Source organism: Rhinatrema bivittatum, chromosome 3, assembly GCF_901001135.1.
Source record: "Rhinatrema bivittatum chromosome 3, aRhiBiv1.1, whole genome shotgun sequence".
Lineage (NCBI taxonomy): Eukaryota > Metazoa > Chordata > Amphibia > Gymnophiona > Rhinatrematidae > Rhinatrema > Rhinatrema bivittatum.
In genome coordinates this window covers 93023525-93040052 of record NC_042617.1, presented here as the reverse complement: position 1 = coordinate 93040052, position 16528 = coordinate 93023525, and the positions used below count along the sequence as shown (strand labels likewise).

Here is a 16528-nt window from a genome sequence, read left to right as displayed (position 1 = left end):
ACTTAAATGTAGATGAAAAAGAATAAAGATAAAAATAAAAAAAATGGCACTCTCATGAGGTTCGCTTTGGAGGTCGCATCCGCTGACCAGTTTCGGAGCCATAGTTGTCTTCTGGCTGCCACCGCCGAGGCGACGCCCCTGGCTGAGGTGCGCACTAGGTCTAATGTGTCATTCGTGAGGAAGGAAACCGCAGGCTCCATTATTTCACTGGACGTGGTTGCCTCTCTGTAGAGGAGCAAACAGGACTGTGCCACCACGGCGCAGCAGGAAGCAATCTGCAGGGTCATTGCTGCTACATCAAAGGACTGTTTGAGGATGGATTCTAGACATCTGTTCTGGGCATCCTTCAGTGCCGCTCCTCCCTCGAAGGGGATGGTCGTACACTTAGAAATTGTGCAGACCATAGCGTCCACTTTTGGGAAACGTAAGAGTTCCTTGGCCGTGGGTTCCAAGGGTTATAGGGCTTCTAGGGTGCGCCCCCCTTTGAAGCTGGCCTCTGGGGCATTCCATTCCAGGTCAATCAGTTGCCGGATGGCTTCCAACATAGGAAAATAGCATTAGGCCTGACGGAGAGACACCAGAATGGGGTCCGCACCTGGAATGCCCAGCATCTTCACGAGTGCTGATAATTCGTCTTTGTGGAAGAAACGCAGCATGGTTCGGTAAAACCTTTAAAAAATGTTAGAAAAGAATTCCCACAAAATAAAATGGGGGGATTTCTCCTTCCTCCAGGGAGTCGGTCTCGGCATCCGAGGTGTCCATATCTCCAAGATTCTTGGTTAGGAGAGGCATTTCTCGATGAGCCCTGGAGGTGCCGGGAAGGTCTTGTGCTTCCGACAGGGGTTGAGGCTGGGACACGGTGGGGGCTGGTTGGGCCTGGATAAAGGTTTGCAGCCCTTTGAAGAATTCCACCCAGGAGAAGGTCCCTGGGTCCATGGTAATCCCCAGAGGTGCCTGCCTGTGGGGGTGCCGAGTTAGAGATACATAGATCTGGGGTACTATCATCAGTGGATCCGGATCCCTGTACTGGCTGTAGGGGGCCTTGCTTTGGTTCACCCTGGGCCTCTTCGCACTGCTGGGATAGGCAGAAGTCCACTTCAGGTTGCGCAGCTCTCAGGTGGCAGGCTGGGCAGAGGGCTTGTCCCTTGGCCCTTTTGGCCGGTGGTGCCATGGTTTGTGCGCGTAGCCGGCTTAAAACTCGGCTGTGCGCATAGGTGTACTCGTGGATACGCTTGGTTGGGGGTTCCGTGAGCGCAGAGGTTATGCGCGCGGGCTACGAATTTTGTGCGCGTTGCTGTGCGCCCGGAACTTGTGTGGACAATGCGGCGGCCAAGGGGGGGAAGATGGCGCCAACGACCCCGCTGGCAAGATGGCGCCCACCCCCCAGAGGGTCTTCACATGTGTGGACCCTCGCACAGGATCGGGGACTAGCTCAAGGTCGAGCTGCTCAACCTGATTTTTTTAAGACACTCGACAGAAGAAGCGATCTGTGCGGCTATTCGAGCTTCGGAGACTGGAGACTTAAGAGAAGGTTTCTACCTTACCTGGTCTCGGCGTGTGCCAGGTGGTCTCCGGCTACGGGGGGGGGAGAGGGAATTACCTTTACCGCCGTGCTCGATTCTGCACCCACTGCCTTTCAGCCACACTGGGGGCTACGTCCACGTCGGGAGCTGGCTGCCAGAACCAAGGCTTACCTCTGACGGATCTCGGAAATCACCTCAGGGATTCTCGACTGAGGGAGGGACCGTTAGGTATCACCAGAGGAGAGCGGGGCTCGTCTTAAGGTAAATTTTCTTCTTGTTGTATTTTGTAATTGCTAACACTATTCTATGTAGGATAGTGTCTGCATCTGCTTAGGCGATGGAGAAATACTGAAGAGCTAAGCTACCTGCACGGGTATATGTTGAGTGACGTCAGCTTTGAAATCTGACTCCGGCTCCCATCTGCTATCAGGAAAGCACAATACCCATTGGTCCTGAGTCCATCTGGCTACACGCTAGGAAAATAATTTTTAATCTTCCATTTCTCAAAGTTTCAGGGAGAACATTTCACAGAGTGGGCCCCACCATTGATGAAGCGCAAATACAAATTTCTTGTAAATGAACTCCTTAATAGAAAGGACCATCAAAAGCGGTTTACCGAGCATAAAGTGCTATTGGATATATATGTAAATGAGGACCATCAGTTTATGAGCTTTAAAACCCAAGGCGACAACTTTAATATTGCCCCCATGAATTATTGGCACCAATGTAAATCCATAAGTTTTGAGGCAATATGTTCCCTTGAAGCTCAGTTGGCAATTAAGTGAGCAGCAACATATTGTAACAGCAACAATACTTTTGACGCTTGGGAAGTCCAAATTAAAGTGCACGTTAGTAATTTACTATGGCCTTCAAAAAAATGTTCACCTATTAGCATTTCTAAATAAAAGTACAATTAAAAATAAACGAAACAGCACACATCAATGATTTGGGTATCTGCCCTACTTCTATCAGAGGGGAAAAATGTTTGAGGTTTCGTACCTTGCATGGATATAGGGTACATTTACAATAGGTGCCTCATCTCTTGGCAATCCCTCTTGCTCCTGTAATTCAGCTGCAAGTTTTTCAAGGTCTTTTGTAAGTACCTGAACAGAAAGAAGGAAAAGTATTAGCTAAAATCTTCTGTCAGGGATGGAAATTGATGTGGCATTAATCACAGTGAAAGACCAAAATGCAAAAAAAATAAAAAATAAATGTGTATTTTGCCCATCACCTTCTACAATTTGTCCATTATCAAAATTTTTAAAAAAATGGTAATATTCAAAGCAGTCAACTACTATAAAATTAACACTAGTAAATATGACCATTGATACTTTTTGACTAAAGGAGCTGTCCCATTCAGGAATTTATGAGCACATCTAGTCAAAGTGGAAAAATCTCAAGTGAGCAGAGCGAACGAGCCATTTCATCTTTATATGCTGTCATTTATTTCCACATTTCTTGACCGCCTCTCCAACAAGGTGGTTTACAATCTCATCACAAATACCTTCTGCCAAACATAAAAAATATATAATCAAAAGGTAATAAAGGGAAAACAGTTCTAAACAAGATACATCACTATGCCTCAGTGCTTTTTTTCCCGCTCAAATACAGAGCATGTGGCATTTCTACACAATTGATGACAATGTGTGATGAAAGCCGACTAATAAGTGAAGGACAACAAAGTAGGTAGTTTGTGCTAAAATATTTTCACAAATCAAAAACAGTCTCAGAAGTGTTTTGTATATGAATATAGATGCATGTATGCTCAAGAAGAGGTGGAAAACACCCAGGCACAAGAAAGCCTAAAATTCAGCACTTGTCTGGCGCTAGCCCAAGCAAAAAATCCCTTCAGGGGGTCACAAGGAACCATCACCACAGCCATTCCCTGATTTGCAGAAGTTCCCTGATTTGATCCCTGCATCAGACCATCCACTCCCTGGGTTAGCCAGGAGAGGAGAGACATGGTGTTGCCTAGATTCAAGACCCCAGAAAAATCCCTGACAATGCCCCTCATCCTAAAGGCTGTCAATGCAATGACTGGACTAAAAGTATGCTGGGAAGGGATATAAAATGGTGAAAAAATCCTCAAGAAATAAAGGCTCATGATGCCAAATGCCAGGCCTGCTTCTCATTGAGCTGGAAATGCAAAGGAGCAAGAGAGATTAATTATAAAAAACTTGCACATCAATTTTATAAAGGTTTAGAACCAACTTGAAAAACTATTTACCTGGTGAACTGCTAGACCCATACAGTCCAATATTTTTTCAGGCATCTCTCTCAGCTCAGTGGAGATTGGGACCAATGCAACTAATTCTTCATCTTGTATGAGCTCTTTGTAATCCACAAGAATACTTCCCTTTCTTTCAATTTCATCCTGTAAAAAACTAGAGCTAAAATGGTAGGTAACTCATGACAAACAGCTATTCATGTACTTTTCTACTGTCACAAGGATATGGTAGGAAAAAATGTTGTACAACGTAAAATATTGAAATAGCAATCATGTAACGCACTTGCTGTATTGTCTACACTAGTAAAACAATAGTAGCATTTCTACACGTCAGATTTATAATAGCAACAACAAATATGCAAAAAATTTAAAAATAAAACCTTTAAAAAATGTTAGAAAAGAATCCCCACAAAATAAAGTGTATGTACATGTTTTATTATCTATTTTCACATTCTGCTCTCAAATAGCAAAATGTCTTACCTTATCATAAGAATCTATACGACTTGTGAAAAACTTTTCAAATGCTTGAATCTTCTGAACAAAAGGAGAATTGTCACTATAGCCTAACAAGAGAAACATATTTAAGTAATTCCAAAGGCAAACAATTTAAAGAAACTGCACTATATAAAAAAGATACCTATCAGAAAACATAGGGAGAGGCCAAGGGATGATTTACAGGAGTACAGAGTTGCTTTTAAAGCTTTTAGAATACATAAAAGTCAATAAATGAAGAGGGCACCCAGTCTAATAATAATATTGAACTATCTACATATACATTTAAACCCAATAATTATCCCATTAAAGATTTTCAAAATTGGGGTTAGGTCTAATTAAACCCAAAATGTCTTGAAGTCACATTAATTTGCTGTTTTAAAGAACAGCCAACTCAGCCTCATCCCTCACTACAAATCTGACCCTCTAAGTTACGCAACATGTGTCAATCATAACTTTCATATTCAGAAGTTTCCTTTTAGTTGATTTTAAAAACAATTGTAATTGCAGCTTATTTTATCCTTTTTACCCAAAGCAAATAACAGTCTTACTATACAGAAATTCCAGTCTGTTCGGGTATGAAAAGTACTGTTGCTGTATATTATAATATATGGTGAGATAAAGATATGAAATATGGAATTATCAGAAAAAATGCAATACCTTCAGAGAAATAAAGTTTCCATCCTTTATATGGAAAGAACAAATCCAGAGTTGATTGAATTAATCTAACCTGAGAGGCTGGTGTTGAAAAACCTACAACAAAATATTGAAGGATAAGTAGTTTCTTCATTCATATTTTAAAGTTCTGGCATAACATAACACACAATTAACTTACCGCCATGATCTCTTGAGGTGTTTCTTTTCCAGCTCCCTTTCTGCCCTCTCCCCCAGTCTCCTCTTCCTCTCCATGGCTGACCCCCTCTCCATCCTCCAGAACCACCACCTCCTCCTCCTCCTCTCCAGCCCCTGGATCCTCCTTGCCAAGATCCTCGTCCTCCTCTGTAATCTCCACTCATTGTACTCTGTCTGAAAGTGAGAGTTCTGATTTAAGTTTTTGAAGCAGCAGAAGAGAGCATCTTAACGCAAAATAAAATTCTCTCCCCTAAATAAGAGCAGTCATGTGAAAAGAGCTATCACTTACTGTGTGATTCCCAATGAATATGCAAGCATGCATGTTAACTTTTAAAAAACAGAATGGAAATTTGGAGATGATAAAAAGATTGTCTTAATCTCTCTGAAAAGCATTGGTAAGATTTTAGGACAGAGAAGGTGAAAATGGTTGCTTTCGACTAATCAAGAATCACAAATGTATTCAGTCCAATAAAAAGGTATCAGGTAAAACTTTATTGACCTTTATTTTACATAGCCACGCTAAGTAGCACAGCAACCACATTACTTTATTCTTAAAAAAAAGTGAAAATGTCACTTTAAAGTAAAGAGCTAATACTATCCCTGATGGAAGACTATTTCAGGATCCACGACGAAGAGTTTTTCCCATAAATACAACATGGGAAAAATGCCCTTAGTGCTTCAGGCTCTGAGCAAATTCAGGAAATCTAAAAGCCCAACACAAACATTACATTGCTTTAGCCAAGTGCACAATACCATTCTACTTTCCAATTAAAAATTGGGTAGGGAAAAAGTACCCCCAAAGAATTGTACTTACTTTCTTTGGGCACTTTTTCCCTGCGAAACTATGCCTATTGTTGCTTCTTGGGATCTAACACACCTCTGATCCCACCTGCTTCCCCATGTATAAAAATAGGACCGTTACTGATCCTAGTGTATACTTTTATCAGCATACTGGGTGGGCAAGTTTCACACAGACTATTTACCAGAGGCAAATGGCTTTTGAAATTTGCCCTCTTCATATTTGCTCAAAATAAAGTCAAGCTGTCAAGTTAATGTGCCTAGCAGGCCGGACAAGAATTTTGGGACAAAGACCTTGGACTTTTCTACCTCGGAAATGCTTCCCTGATATGACTGGAAATATGAGATAGTAGCTTTCATCTAGGTCTCACCTTCAGGGCTTGAAATTAAGAGTGTTGCTCTGCTGCCCCAGAAGGAACACTAACTGTAAATTATGTCATAACCCACCATACAAGGCTAGATAATCTATTAGAAGCATAGAAATGACAGAAGACGACCAAACGGCCCATCCAGTCTGCCCAGCAAGCTTTCACAGTTTTTTTTTCCCCTCATACTTGTTACTCTTGGCCCTTAGTAACCTTTTGATTCTATTTCCCTCCCCCCCTATTAATGTAGCGAGCAGTGCTGGAATTGAATCTAAGTGAAGTATCTAGCTTAATTGGTTAGGGGTAGTAACCCCACAATAAGCAAGCTTATTTGTTTACCCAGACTATGTAATTCAGTCGTTGTTGTTGTCTGAATATAAACCATCTTTTCTTCATTACCTCCTGCCGTTGAAGCAGAGAGCTACGCTGGATATGCATTGAAAGGGAAGTCTCAGGCTTATTTGGATTGGGCTAGTAACCGCCATAACAAGCAAGCTACTCCCCGCTTTTTTTGTGAATGCAAATCCTTTTTTCCACATTTCCTCTTGCCGTTGAAGCATAGAGCAATGTTGGAGTCGTATTAACCATGTATATGTTTATTGTAAACATAAATCCTTCTATAACCCTACTCAGCGCTAGACCAGGCAGTAGGAGCCATAATTTGTTAATAAGTCAGTGTATATCCCCAGTCCAGTACAAATAATTAAAATCCCAGAATTGTGCATGGGAGAGACTCTATCTAGCACGGCATCTGTTGGCTTCAGAGTCGCTGCGCCTCACAGCTGGAAACAAACAAGCACAGTAACCACCAGCTCTCCCTGCACCACCCGTAACCCGGCGACAAAACCGCCGTAAGTAAAAGGAGCGCGAGGAACCGTCTCACTCACCCCGACGCTTCCTACCTACACGCTAAACCCCGGAGAGACAGCGGTAGCCGCCTTTTTCTTTTCTGCCGCCAGAGGCGCGTCACTTCCGCCAGGAAGCTGTCAACAGTGCAAGAGTTGCAGCCGTTTAGCAAACGTCTGTTTGGTTCTTAGCGTCATTTACTGCTGTTTCTCGACAAAACAACGAAAGTCAGGGTCACAGATCTCAACATCCGGGTCTCATCCCAAAGCTGCAACAGTTTATTTTCTTTCTTTCTTTCTTTCTTTCTCTCTCTCTTTTTCAGCGGCTCTCAGCCCAGCTTTTTTCCGAGCCTGCGCACTCCGGAAAGCGGAAGCGAGAAGCAGCACGTGGGCGCCGTACTAGCACAGCAAGAAACACTAGCAAGAAATAACCAGGTTGGGTAGAGGGAGGGGTCGCTTTAGATCCCACTGCCCACCAGAGATGGAAAGTCTGCAGCTTGTCGGGGAGAGCTTTGGGGACACGATCCAAGACGGGCATTTCGTGGTCCTGAAGAGAGAAGACGTGTTCAAAGCTGTGCAGGTGCAGAGGAGGAAGTGAGTGAGAGTTGGGTGTCGGGTAGCATGCTGATTGAATGGGGTGGGATCGGTGATCAGTGGACTGTGATACTTTTTCTTTTGGCAGTTGTGATGTAAATGTGGATGTTTTATTTTGGGTCTAGTCCTGTGAAAATTGTTGGATATTCCGGAAGCCTTTTCCATACCGCTTGGAGAAGAGGTCCACCCTATATCTCTCTCCCAAGCTTCCGCTTAAATAGACCTTTTCAGTTTTCGAAGTTCTAGTAAAGACCAATGCCCATGTCTTATACCTTTAAGCGCGAAATATGAATAAAAGTTCTATTCAGCCATTTTCTAGTTTTCAGTTTATGTATCTAAAAGTCCGCATGGGCTTTTGTAGTTGTTTGTTTATAGGGAAAGTCACATTAAGACAAATACCCATTTTTTTTATAGTTGGGTCGCGGATGCGCAGGAAGATGGTGTGGCATCTCTCAGTTCTCTTCGAGTCATATATACTAAAGCATTTTACACATTTTACGAATATGGGGAAAATACTTAATAAAGCTGGCCCTTGAATGAATGGCAGAGAGAAACTATGAACTTATTTGTAGTGGTTAACACAATGGATTGAGAACCAGGGAGCTCACTGAGACCCCTTGTCATCTTAGGCAAGTTGCTTTGTCTCCTATTGCCTTGGGTACCCGCTTAGGCATCAGTGTCTGCTGAGCTGTGCACATGTTTTTGTGTGTATAGTTTCATTCCCAATTCAACAAGGAGTTTAACTCATAAAATAATATGAAAAACTATAAGAGACTGTACATACAAATGAATGCTCCTCCATTCATATCCCATGTTAAGGCATTAAATTTTGCTCCCCAATGCAGAGTTCCATAGGCTTAACTCATGTTTTTTATCTGTGCAAATTGTATGCATAAATCATGTTTTGAGTGCAAAACACAATATGTTTTCTGTATATAAATCTTATTTTATGTGCACTAAACATGTCCTTTGTACACATTTTCAGGTTAGAACATCAGAATTACCATATTGGGTCAAACTGAGGGTTTGTCAAGTCCAGTATTCAGTTTTTGACAGTGGCCATTGCAGGTCACAAAGTATCTGACAGGATATCAAATAGTAGATAGATCCCATGCTGCTAACACCCAGGGATAAATAGTGGCTTTCCCAAAGTGTACCTGGTTAATAATGGTTTATGGACTTTTCTTCCAAGAACTTGTCCAAACCTTCTTAAACCTAGCTAAGCTAACTGTCATTATCACAGCCTCCAGCAATGAGTTCCAGAAGGCTGAAAAGGAAAAACAGAAGAGAGGATAGTGTGGACACTTTTGCTTTGAAACTTGTTGCAGTTACCGCGTACACATGGGTGACTTGCACTTGATTTTTGTGCAGGTAGAATTTTGCTGGAAGAGTGCGTGCAAAGATCTGAAAAAATGCCATCTATGCTTGTACTTTTCTTCTCCCTTCCTCCTGCGAATGCCTCCTCTCCACTTGGCTAGAAGCATGTGCTATGTGAGATTTGAGAGCGATTTTCGATTTTCAGACTGTCGAGTTACATCTTTCTTCCTTATATTCGTTTGAGTCGGTATCAAAAGTGTTTTGTCTAGTTAAGAACCAAACTTAGCCAGACAAACCACAGGCTTTATAATCCTGCTGGTCCGACTTCCCCTGGCTTAACCAACTTTCTTTCTGTCCAGCTACAAAGTTAGCTGGCTAAATCAGGGATCGGCTGGGGACATTCTGGGGCAGAGCTCACTTATCTGGCTAACTTAGCCAGATAACACCGATTTCTTAGCACCCAGACATTAATTCAGGACCAGTGAGTTATGCACTTCTACCAGCAGATAGAGATTGAGAAAAGTGGATGTCACAGTTTCCCTGTATGTATCCGGATCAGTCCAGACTCCTGGGTTTTGCCTCCCCTCCAGCAGATGGAAGGGAGGCCTGAGGTGCCACCTAGAGTGCCATCTAGAGTCTGTCTGTATTTCTCTGTCTCCAGCAGATGGTAGAGGTGCAAAACCTTTAGTCTGGGTTTAGTGTTAGGTTTCTAGTTTTGTTGGTATTCATTCCTTAGGGACTCTTTTAAAAAAAAAAAAAAAAAAAAAAAAGAGAGCGAGAAGATATCTCTTTAAGCCTCCCAAGGGATTGTTAGGTCCTGGTGGGACCATCCCCCCTGGTAACAGAGGCTCTGGAGCAAAGGGTTGGGGGAGCCCTGTAACTGCCCACAGCTGAGGGTGATACTGGGGAGCCTGGTTCATTCACCCTCGGAAGATCTGCACACAGGATAAAACAACGCTGAGGTGACTTATTTAATTTCTGAGCAGACCTAGCGGTCTCTTTTGGCCCTCCTTCCTTCCGACGCCGTTTTCGTCCTTTTCAGTTCCTATGAGCTCCCGGGGGTTTGTCTTGATCGCGCTGGTTCTTTTTTCGGGCCCCGATCCTAATTTAGCTCGGGGATCATGACGCATGGTGCGGTCTGCGGGCTGGAGTTTGTACTGGGTGCTTGTCAGCAGAGGAAGGCTCTTTGGGGAAGCTGATTCCAGTGAAATTGCATCGTAGCAGCTCTAGAGCACGCAGGGACCCTGGGAGGGCAATATTGCTGCAGCAGCCTCAGGACCCTTTTCTTCTCACCGCAGGTACTGAAGCCTTACTGCGAAAGTTCAGGGAGCAGGAGAAGGCTGCCCTGGGGGAGGGGAGCTCTCCACCACCTCTTTTGCTGCGTCCTGCTGCCCCTGGGGGGGTGACTTGCAGGCAGCGCAGATCTCTTCCTCAGAGGAGGAACGGGGGAAGGGCTCGGATGAGTCTTCCTCATTCTCCTCCGATTTTGTTTTGTTGCTGCATAAAGCCTTCAAAGCATGAAAAGCAGCAAAGAGCCAGGGTACTAAGGTACCCCATGAGGTCCTGCCGTCGCTGGGGGCTGGGACAGGAGCTTCATCACTCCACAAGTGTACCAAGTCACACAGTGGCATAGAAGCCCCCAAGGCCAAACGCCCTCTCCGGTCCTTTTCCTGTCAGATGGACAGTTCAGATACGGACGGGGTGGATGAAGGCGAGTCTCCTCCGCAAGCCCCTGGTGAAGGACCAGATGCAGATCAGGATCACCAGCTCCAGCCAGCCAAGCCAGTAGACGCGCCTTTAGTGGAGGGCGATGATCCCAAAGTGGTCCGCCTGTTCAGAAGGGGATGAGCTAGGTCCACTTATCCCGGCCATTCTGGTGAAGCTGGGCATTGAGGTTCCTCTGGAGGACTCACAGTTTGGGGCTATGGATCCGGTGATGGTGGGCCTCAGTGGTCCAGCTCGATCTTTTCCATTTCATATGTCAGTTACAGATCTTTTGTTTAAGGAGTGGGACACTCCGGACCTTGGTTTAAAGGTAAGTCGGGCTATGGACAAGTTATACCCGCTTCCGGAGGAAGCGCTTTACCCCCTTAAGGTCCCTAAGGTGGACGTCGCGGTCTTGCCAGCGACCAAGAAAACCACCATCCCGGTAACAGGAGCCACTGCCCTGAAGGATTTGCAGGATCGCAAATTAGAGTTGCAGCTTTAAAAATTTTTTGAGGTTTCGGCCCTAGGAGTCCAGGCAGCTATGTGCAGCAGTTTCACGCTGCAAGCCAGTCTCCACTGGGTTCACAATTTCAAGCCGCAGCATCCCTTTCTGCAAGTGAGGCGGTGCAAGCAGGGCGCCTGGAGGCAGCGGTAGCTTACAGTGTTGACGCGCTTTATGATCTGTTGCGGACTTCTGGCAGGACTGTGGTCTCAGCCGTGTCAGCCCACAGGCACCTCTGGCTTAGACACTGGGCTGCAGATGTTTTCCTCTAAGGCTCAACTGAGTTCCTTACCCTTCAAGGGTAAGCTGCTTTTCGGGCAACAATTGGAGGACATGATAAAATCTCTGGGGGAGAAGTCCATAGGTTGCCGGAGGATAGACCCAGGACAAGAGGATCCTTTCCTCAACGGGCAAGATTTTGGGGAAATCGCCGGTTTCGCTCTTACGTTCCACCAGTTCATCCTTTCGACAGGGTCCCAGCCGCCAATCTTCTTGGAATCGGTCCTTTCGAGGGCACCGACCTGCCAGAGATGGAGCCCCACAATCTTTTGTGGGTCCCAAGTCAGCGCAATGAAGTGAGGTTGGTCCACTCTTCCGTCCCAAGAAAAGGGGGGAGGTTATCCCTTTTTCTAGAAGAGTGGACCAACTTAACCTCAGATCAGTGGGTCCTCAGTATAGTAGAACACTGTTACACGTTACATTTTGCTCAGCCGATCCATGAGCGGTACATGGTTTCCCCATGCGGGTACCACAAAAAACGCCGGTCGGTACAGGACACTGTGCAGTGGTTACAGGACCTAGGTGCCATAGTTCTGGTACCCGCGGGAGAGCTCAGATGAAGGCGCTACTCCATCTACTTCATGGTGCCCAAGAAGGAGGGCACTTTCCATCCCATCCTAGACTTAGAGAGTCAATCGGACTCTAAAGGTGCCTCATTTTCGGATGGAAACTCTTTGCTTGGTAATAGTGTCTGTACACAAAGGGGAATGCCTAGCATCTCTAGATCTGACAGAAGCTTACTTGCACATTCCTATATGCCCGGATCATCAGAAATATCTGCGGTTTGTGATCCTGGGGCATCATTTTCAATTTTGTGCACTACCGTTCGGTCTGGCAACTGCGCCCAGAGTTTTCACCAAGGTGATGGTGGTTTTGGCAGCGGCCCTGCGAAAGGAGGAGATTTTGGTACACCCCTACCTGGACAATTATCTGATTCGAGTGAAGTCAGAACACCTTTGCAGGGCAGCGGTGCAGAGGGTGCTACAGATGTTGAGCTCGTTGGGTTGGGTGGTCAACCCTGACAAGAGTTACCTGGTTCCCTCCCAGTCCTTGGAGTTTTTGGGTGCTCGGTTTGACACGATCTTGGGAAAGGTTTTCCTTACCGAGGAAAGATTGTCCAAGCTTCTCACTCAGGTGGAGTCCTTGCGATTCGATGGCTTCCACTCTCGAACTGGTGTCCTGGGCCTTTGCGCATATGCGTCCTCTTCAGTCAGCCTTGTTCTCCCGGTGGAATCCGCTCTCTGAACAGTTTCATCTTCTCCTCCCACTGACAGATTCGGCACGGTCCAGTCTTCTTTGGTGGCTGTGTCCAGACAATTTACAACTGTGTGGATTTGGAAATTCCCTCCTGGATAGTGGTAACCACCGATGCCAGCCTCTCCGGGTGGGGAGCGGTTTGTCGATGAACAGCAGTGCAAGATCAGTGGACGAGGTCGGAGTCTTCTTGGTCGATCAATCAGTTGGAGACCAGAGCGGTTCGATTGGTGCTACAGGCCCTCCTTCTCTTAGTAGAGGGGAGATCAATGTGGATTCTCTCCAACAATGCGACGACGGTGGCTTACATCAATCGTAAGGTCGGAACTCTGAGTCGTCCGGTGGCGATGGAGGCTCAACCTTTAATCAGCTGGGTGGAACAACACCCATAGCAGCCTCTCACATTGCCGGAGTGGACAACGAGTAGGCCGATTTTTCTCAGCCGCCACCAGTTGGATCCGGGAGAGTGGGACCTCTCCAACGAGGCTTTCAGTCTCCTGAGCAACCGATGGTCCAGGCCCGCGATGGCTCCTCGAATTTTCAATCATCGAAGAGAGCCAAGAGCGGAAGGTGTAGACGCTCTGGTACTTCCCTGGCCAAAGGACATTCTGTTGTATGTCTTTCTGCCATGGCCTTTGCGGTGTAGAACCTTGCCGACCATTGAGGCTCATTCGGGTAAGGTGATACTAGTCGCGCCACAGTGGCCGAGACGGCCCGCTGAGATTTCATCCGTCCCAGAGTCTGCTGCGACAAGGTCCCATTTATTTCACAGAGGTAGATCGCTTTTGTCTAGCGGCATGGCTTTTGAAAAGCGGAGATTGAGAAATAAGGGTTACTCGGAGGAGGTGATTACTATGCTTTTGCAGTCCCGTAAAACTTCTACCTCCATAGCCTATGTCAGTTTGGGGTATTTTCGAGGACTGGTGCTTGAACCACGCGGTGGAGCCGTCCAGGGCTACTATTCCAGATGTTCTGGCCTTTCTGCAGGCAGGCCTAGTAAAATGTCTAGCCTTCAATTCCCTACGAGTTCAGGTGGCAGCCCCTGGTAGTTTTCGGGGAAAGGTACAGGGCCTTGCTCTAGTGTTTCATCCAGATGTGGTTCATTTTCTGCATGCGTTAAACATCTGCATCCTTCGAGTCATAGAAGCTCAACCTGGTTCTCCGTGCCCTTTGTAATGCGCCTTTCAAGCCACTGAAGTGGGCGACTTTGAAAGATCTGACGTTGAAGGTAGTTTTCCTTGTGGCTAACGTATCGGCGTGGCATGTTTCAGATCTACAGGCCTTATCTTGTCGGGAGCCCTTCTTAAGGATTTCTAACGAAGGAGTTTCTTTACGAACGGTTCCCTCCTTTCTTCCGAAAGTAGTGTCCTCTTTTCATTTGAATCAGACGGTGGAGCTCCCGTCCTTGGCGGGCCTAGATCTTTCTACTTCCGAGTCTATGGAGTTAAGACAGTTGGACGTCAGACGCGTACTGATACGTTGTTTGGAGGTCACGAAATGTTTCAGTCTTTCGGGCCATCTGTTTGTCCTATGGGGTGGTCCCAGAAAGGGTCAGAAAGATTCAAGGGCCACCATTGCACGCTGGCTGAAGGAAGCTATTGCTTCGGTTTACTTAGTTCAGGGCTGTCCGATTCCGGTCGGTCTCCGAGCTCATTCTACTAGATCGCAGGTGACTTCAGTGGCGGAATATCAGCAGGTGTCGCCGCAGGAGATGTGTCGAGCAGCTACGTGGAAATCTCCGCACACGTTTGCTGGGCATTACCGTCTAGATGTCCAGGTCCCAGAGCCCGGTTTCTTAGGGGCCAGTGTTCTCTGAGCGGGACTCTCTCAGTCCCACCTTGGTTAGGGAAGCTTTGGTACAACCCAGGAGTCTGGACTGATCTGGGTACGTACAGGGAAAGGAAATTTTGGTCCTTACCTGCTAATTTTTGTTCCTGTAGTACCACGGATCAATCCAGAGTCCCACCCATGGGGAAATGGAGAGTCTGCTCGGCTGGTTGATGTTCATATTCTGCAGATTTATTCAATGCATTTTGACATTGTGTGCCCACTTTCAAATGGTAAGAGAATGGGCATGTTTTCATTCATATTACCAGTTTTCATTCCCTCTGTTCTACAAGGGGGGGGGGGAATTTGGTTGTACTAGTTTACTTTTCTCTGCTCGGGTACAGTGTAATATTGACAGACTCTAGGTGGCACATCAGGGGTATAGGACGGAGTCTGTTAAAATTTCTGTCTCAATCTGCTGGAGGGGAGGCAAAACCCAGGAGACTGGACTGATCCGTGGTACTACAGGAATGAAAATTAGCAGGTAAGGACCAATTTTCCTATATATACTCCTGCAGTGACATCAGCCTGCCAGTATTCTCCATCTCCAGCAGATGATGGAAGTGAATCTCCCTACTGGGGATTGCTTCAAATTTTAAAAGGAGATATAATTTGCCCCGCTCTCCTGCAGTGATACCAAATGGTCCCTCCCTCAGTTGAGAATTCCTGAGGTGATTTCCATGGTCCCTCAGATGAGTGCCTTGGTCCGGTAGCTGGTTTCTTAGCCAATGTGGACTCAGCTGTTTAAAACAGCTGAAAGGCAGCGGGTACAGGAAGCCGAGCTTGGCAGTGACGGTATATGCCCTCTTCCCCCGCAGCCGGAAATAGTCTCTGTACTCAGCCAGGTAAGGCTGAGCTCATCAGGTAAGGTTAAAAAAAAAAGTGAAAGGTCGTTTTATAAGGCTTTCTCCATCCTCCAGTCTCTGTGCTCAGTGTGCCATTCCAACATTCCTGCTCCCAAGGGAAGAAAAGGGACTTGGGCATCCTGGTGGGTTGAGCAGCCCAGGTGAGCTAGGCCCTTATATTAGGCTTTTCTTTGTTCACTGTGTGATAGGCCACGGCGGCATTTTGCTCACTTTTTTTTTTTTCTGCGTGTTATGCTGCCCTCTTCAGGACCGTCAGTGCATGCAAGTGCATCTGGCTGTAAGTACAAGTTGTGCGCCCAGTTTTTTGGGTGTGTTGCCTGTGTGCACAATTTGGGCTGTATTGTTTGTGCACTTAAATTTTAGAATGGTGGAAGTGCACCTAGTTTTGTGACGCCTAGCCTTGGGATGCCTAAATTTTGTGCATCTAAATTTTGCGCACCTAAATTTTACAGCATGAATTCAGCTAGACACACGACTTGAGTTGCATGTAAGTGTACTGATAGGTTTCTTAGCCACGGGCACCATAGGTCTAAGCGCCTTTCCCTCTGTGCTGCCTGCCATATTCGGGCATCTCAGCCTGGCGTGCCCTCTCTTGTGCCAATGCTGCTTAGAGGCTCAGGGAGAATTATCTTCCTCTGATTTTACTAAGCCTGGTTCTTCCCAACCTGATGATTGCCTGGGTAAGAACATGTCAGGAGGGGCACCTGATCTTGGAACTCCCTTAATTGGTTCATCAGTGGGGGACAGTAGCTCAGTGGGCACAGCACAGGTGCCTTATGGTTTTTGGCATGGATCCTTCTGCCTTTTCGTGGGTAGAATTTTGTTCAAGGCTTGCAATCCTTTCTTCAGGCATAGTCCTCAACCCCGTCCAATCCTGTCAGGTCAGAGTCAAAGGTGGTGATCTCACTCACTCGGTACTACTGTTAAGCACCAAAATATGCCTAGATTGGCAGCTAGTCCTCCCAATAGGATTCCGGATGGCACTGATGATGAGGCTGATCCTGACTCTGGAGGAAGGGGAAATTTCTCCGTGTTGGAACTGTATAGGACTATATTGCCGTTCTTTGAAAGAGATGAGCA

General features: G+C 46.1%; 2 protein-coding genes across 6 annotated transcripts in view; one reads left to right on the top strand and one right to left on the bottom strand.

Annotated features, from left to right (window-relative positions):
• Positions 1 to 7282, bottom strand: part of LOC115086957 (DNA helicase MCM8-like) — a 200697-nt gene extending 193415 nt beyond the window's left edge. For 3 of the 4 annotated variants that reach the window (XR_003855373.1, XM_029593488.1, XM_029593490.1), the window contains exons 1-6: positions 7145 to 7282; positions 5078 to 5268; positions 4903 to 4995; positions 4231 to 4313; positions 3751 to 3897; positions 2523 to 2626 (exon numbers count right to left, since the gene is read on the bottom strand). Coding sequence is in view for 3 of the 4 variants with exons in the window: in XM_029593488.1 (XP_029449348.1) it covers positions 2523 to 2626; positions 3751 to 3897; positions 4231 to 4313; positions 4903 to 4995; positions 5078 to 5258 (608 nt within the window). In the remaining variant the exon portion in view is untranslated. Of the gene's footprint in view, positions 1 to 2522; positions 2627 to 3750; positions 3908 to 4230; positions 4314 to 4902; positions 4996 to 5077; positions 5269 to 7144 lie in introns of those variants that run through there. The other variant, XM_029593489.1, reaches the window with a different exon arrangement.
• Positions 7283 to 7553: 271 nt separating this feature from the next.
• The window catches only part of TRMT6 (tRNA methyltransferase 6), an 81118-nt gene continuing 72143 nt past the window's right edge, over positions 7554 to 16528 (top strand). Inside the window, exon 1 of one of the 2 annotated variants that reach the window (XM_029593495.1) lies at positions 7554 to 7696. In XM_029593495.1, the coding sequence (XP_029449355.1) occupies positions 7584 to 7696 (113 nt within the window). In that variant the 5' untranslated portion in view covers positions 7554 to 7583. Of the gene's footprint in view, positions 7697 to 12475; positions 12480 to 16528 lie in introns of those variants that run through there. The other variant, XM_029593496.1, reaches the window with a different exon arrangement.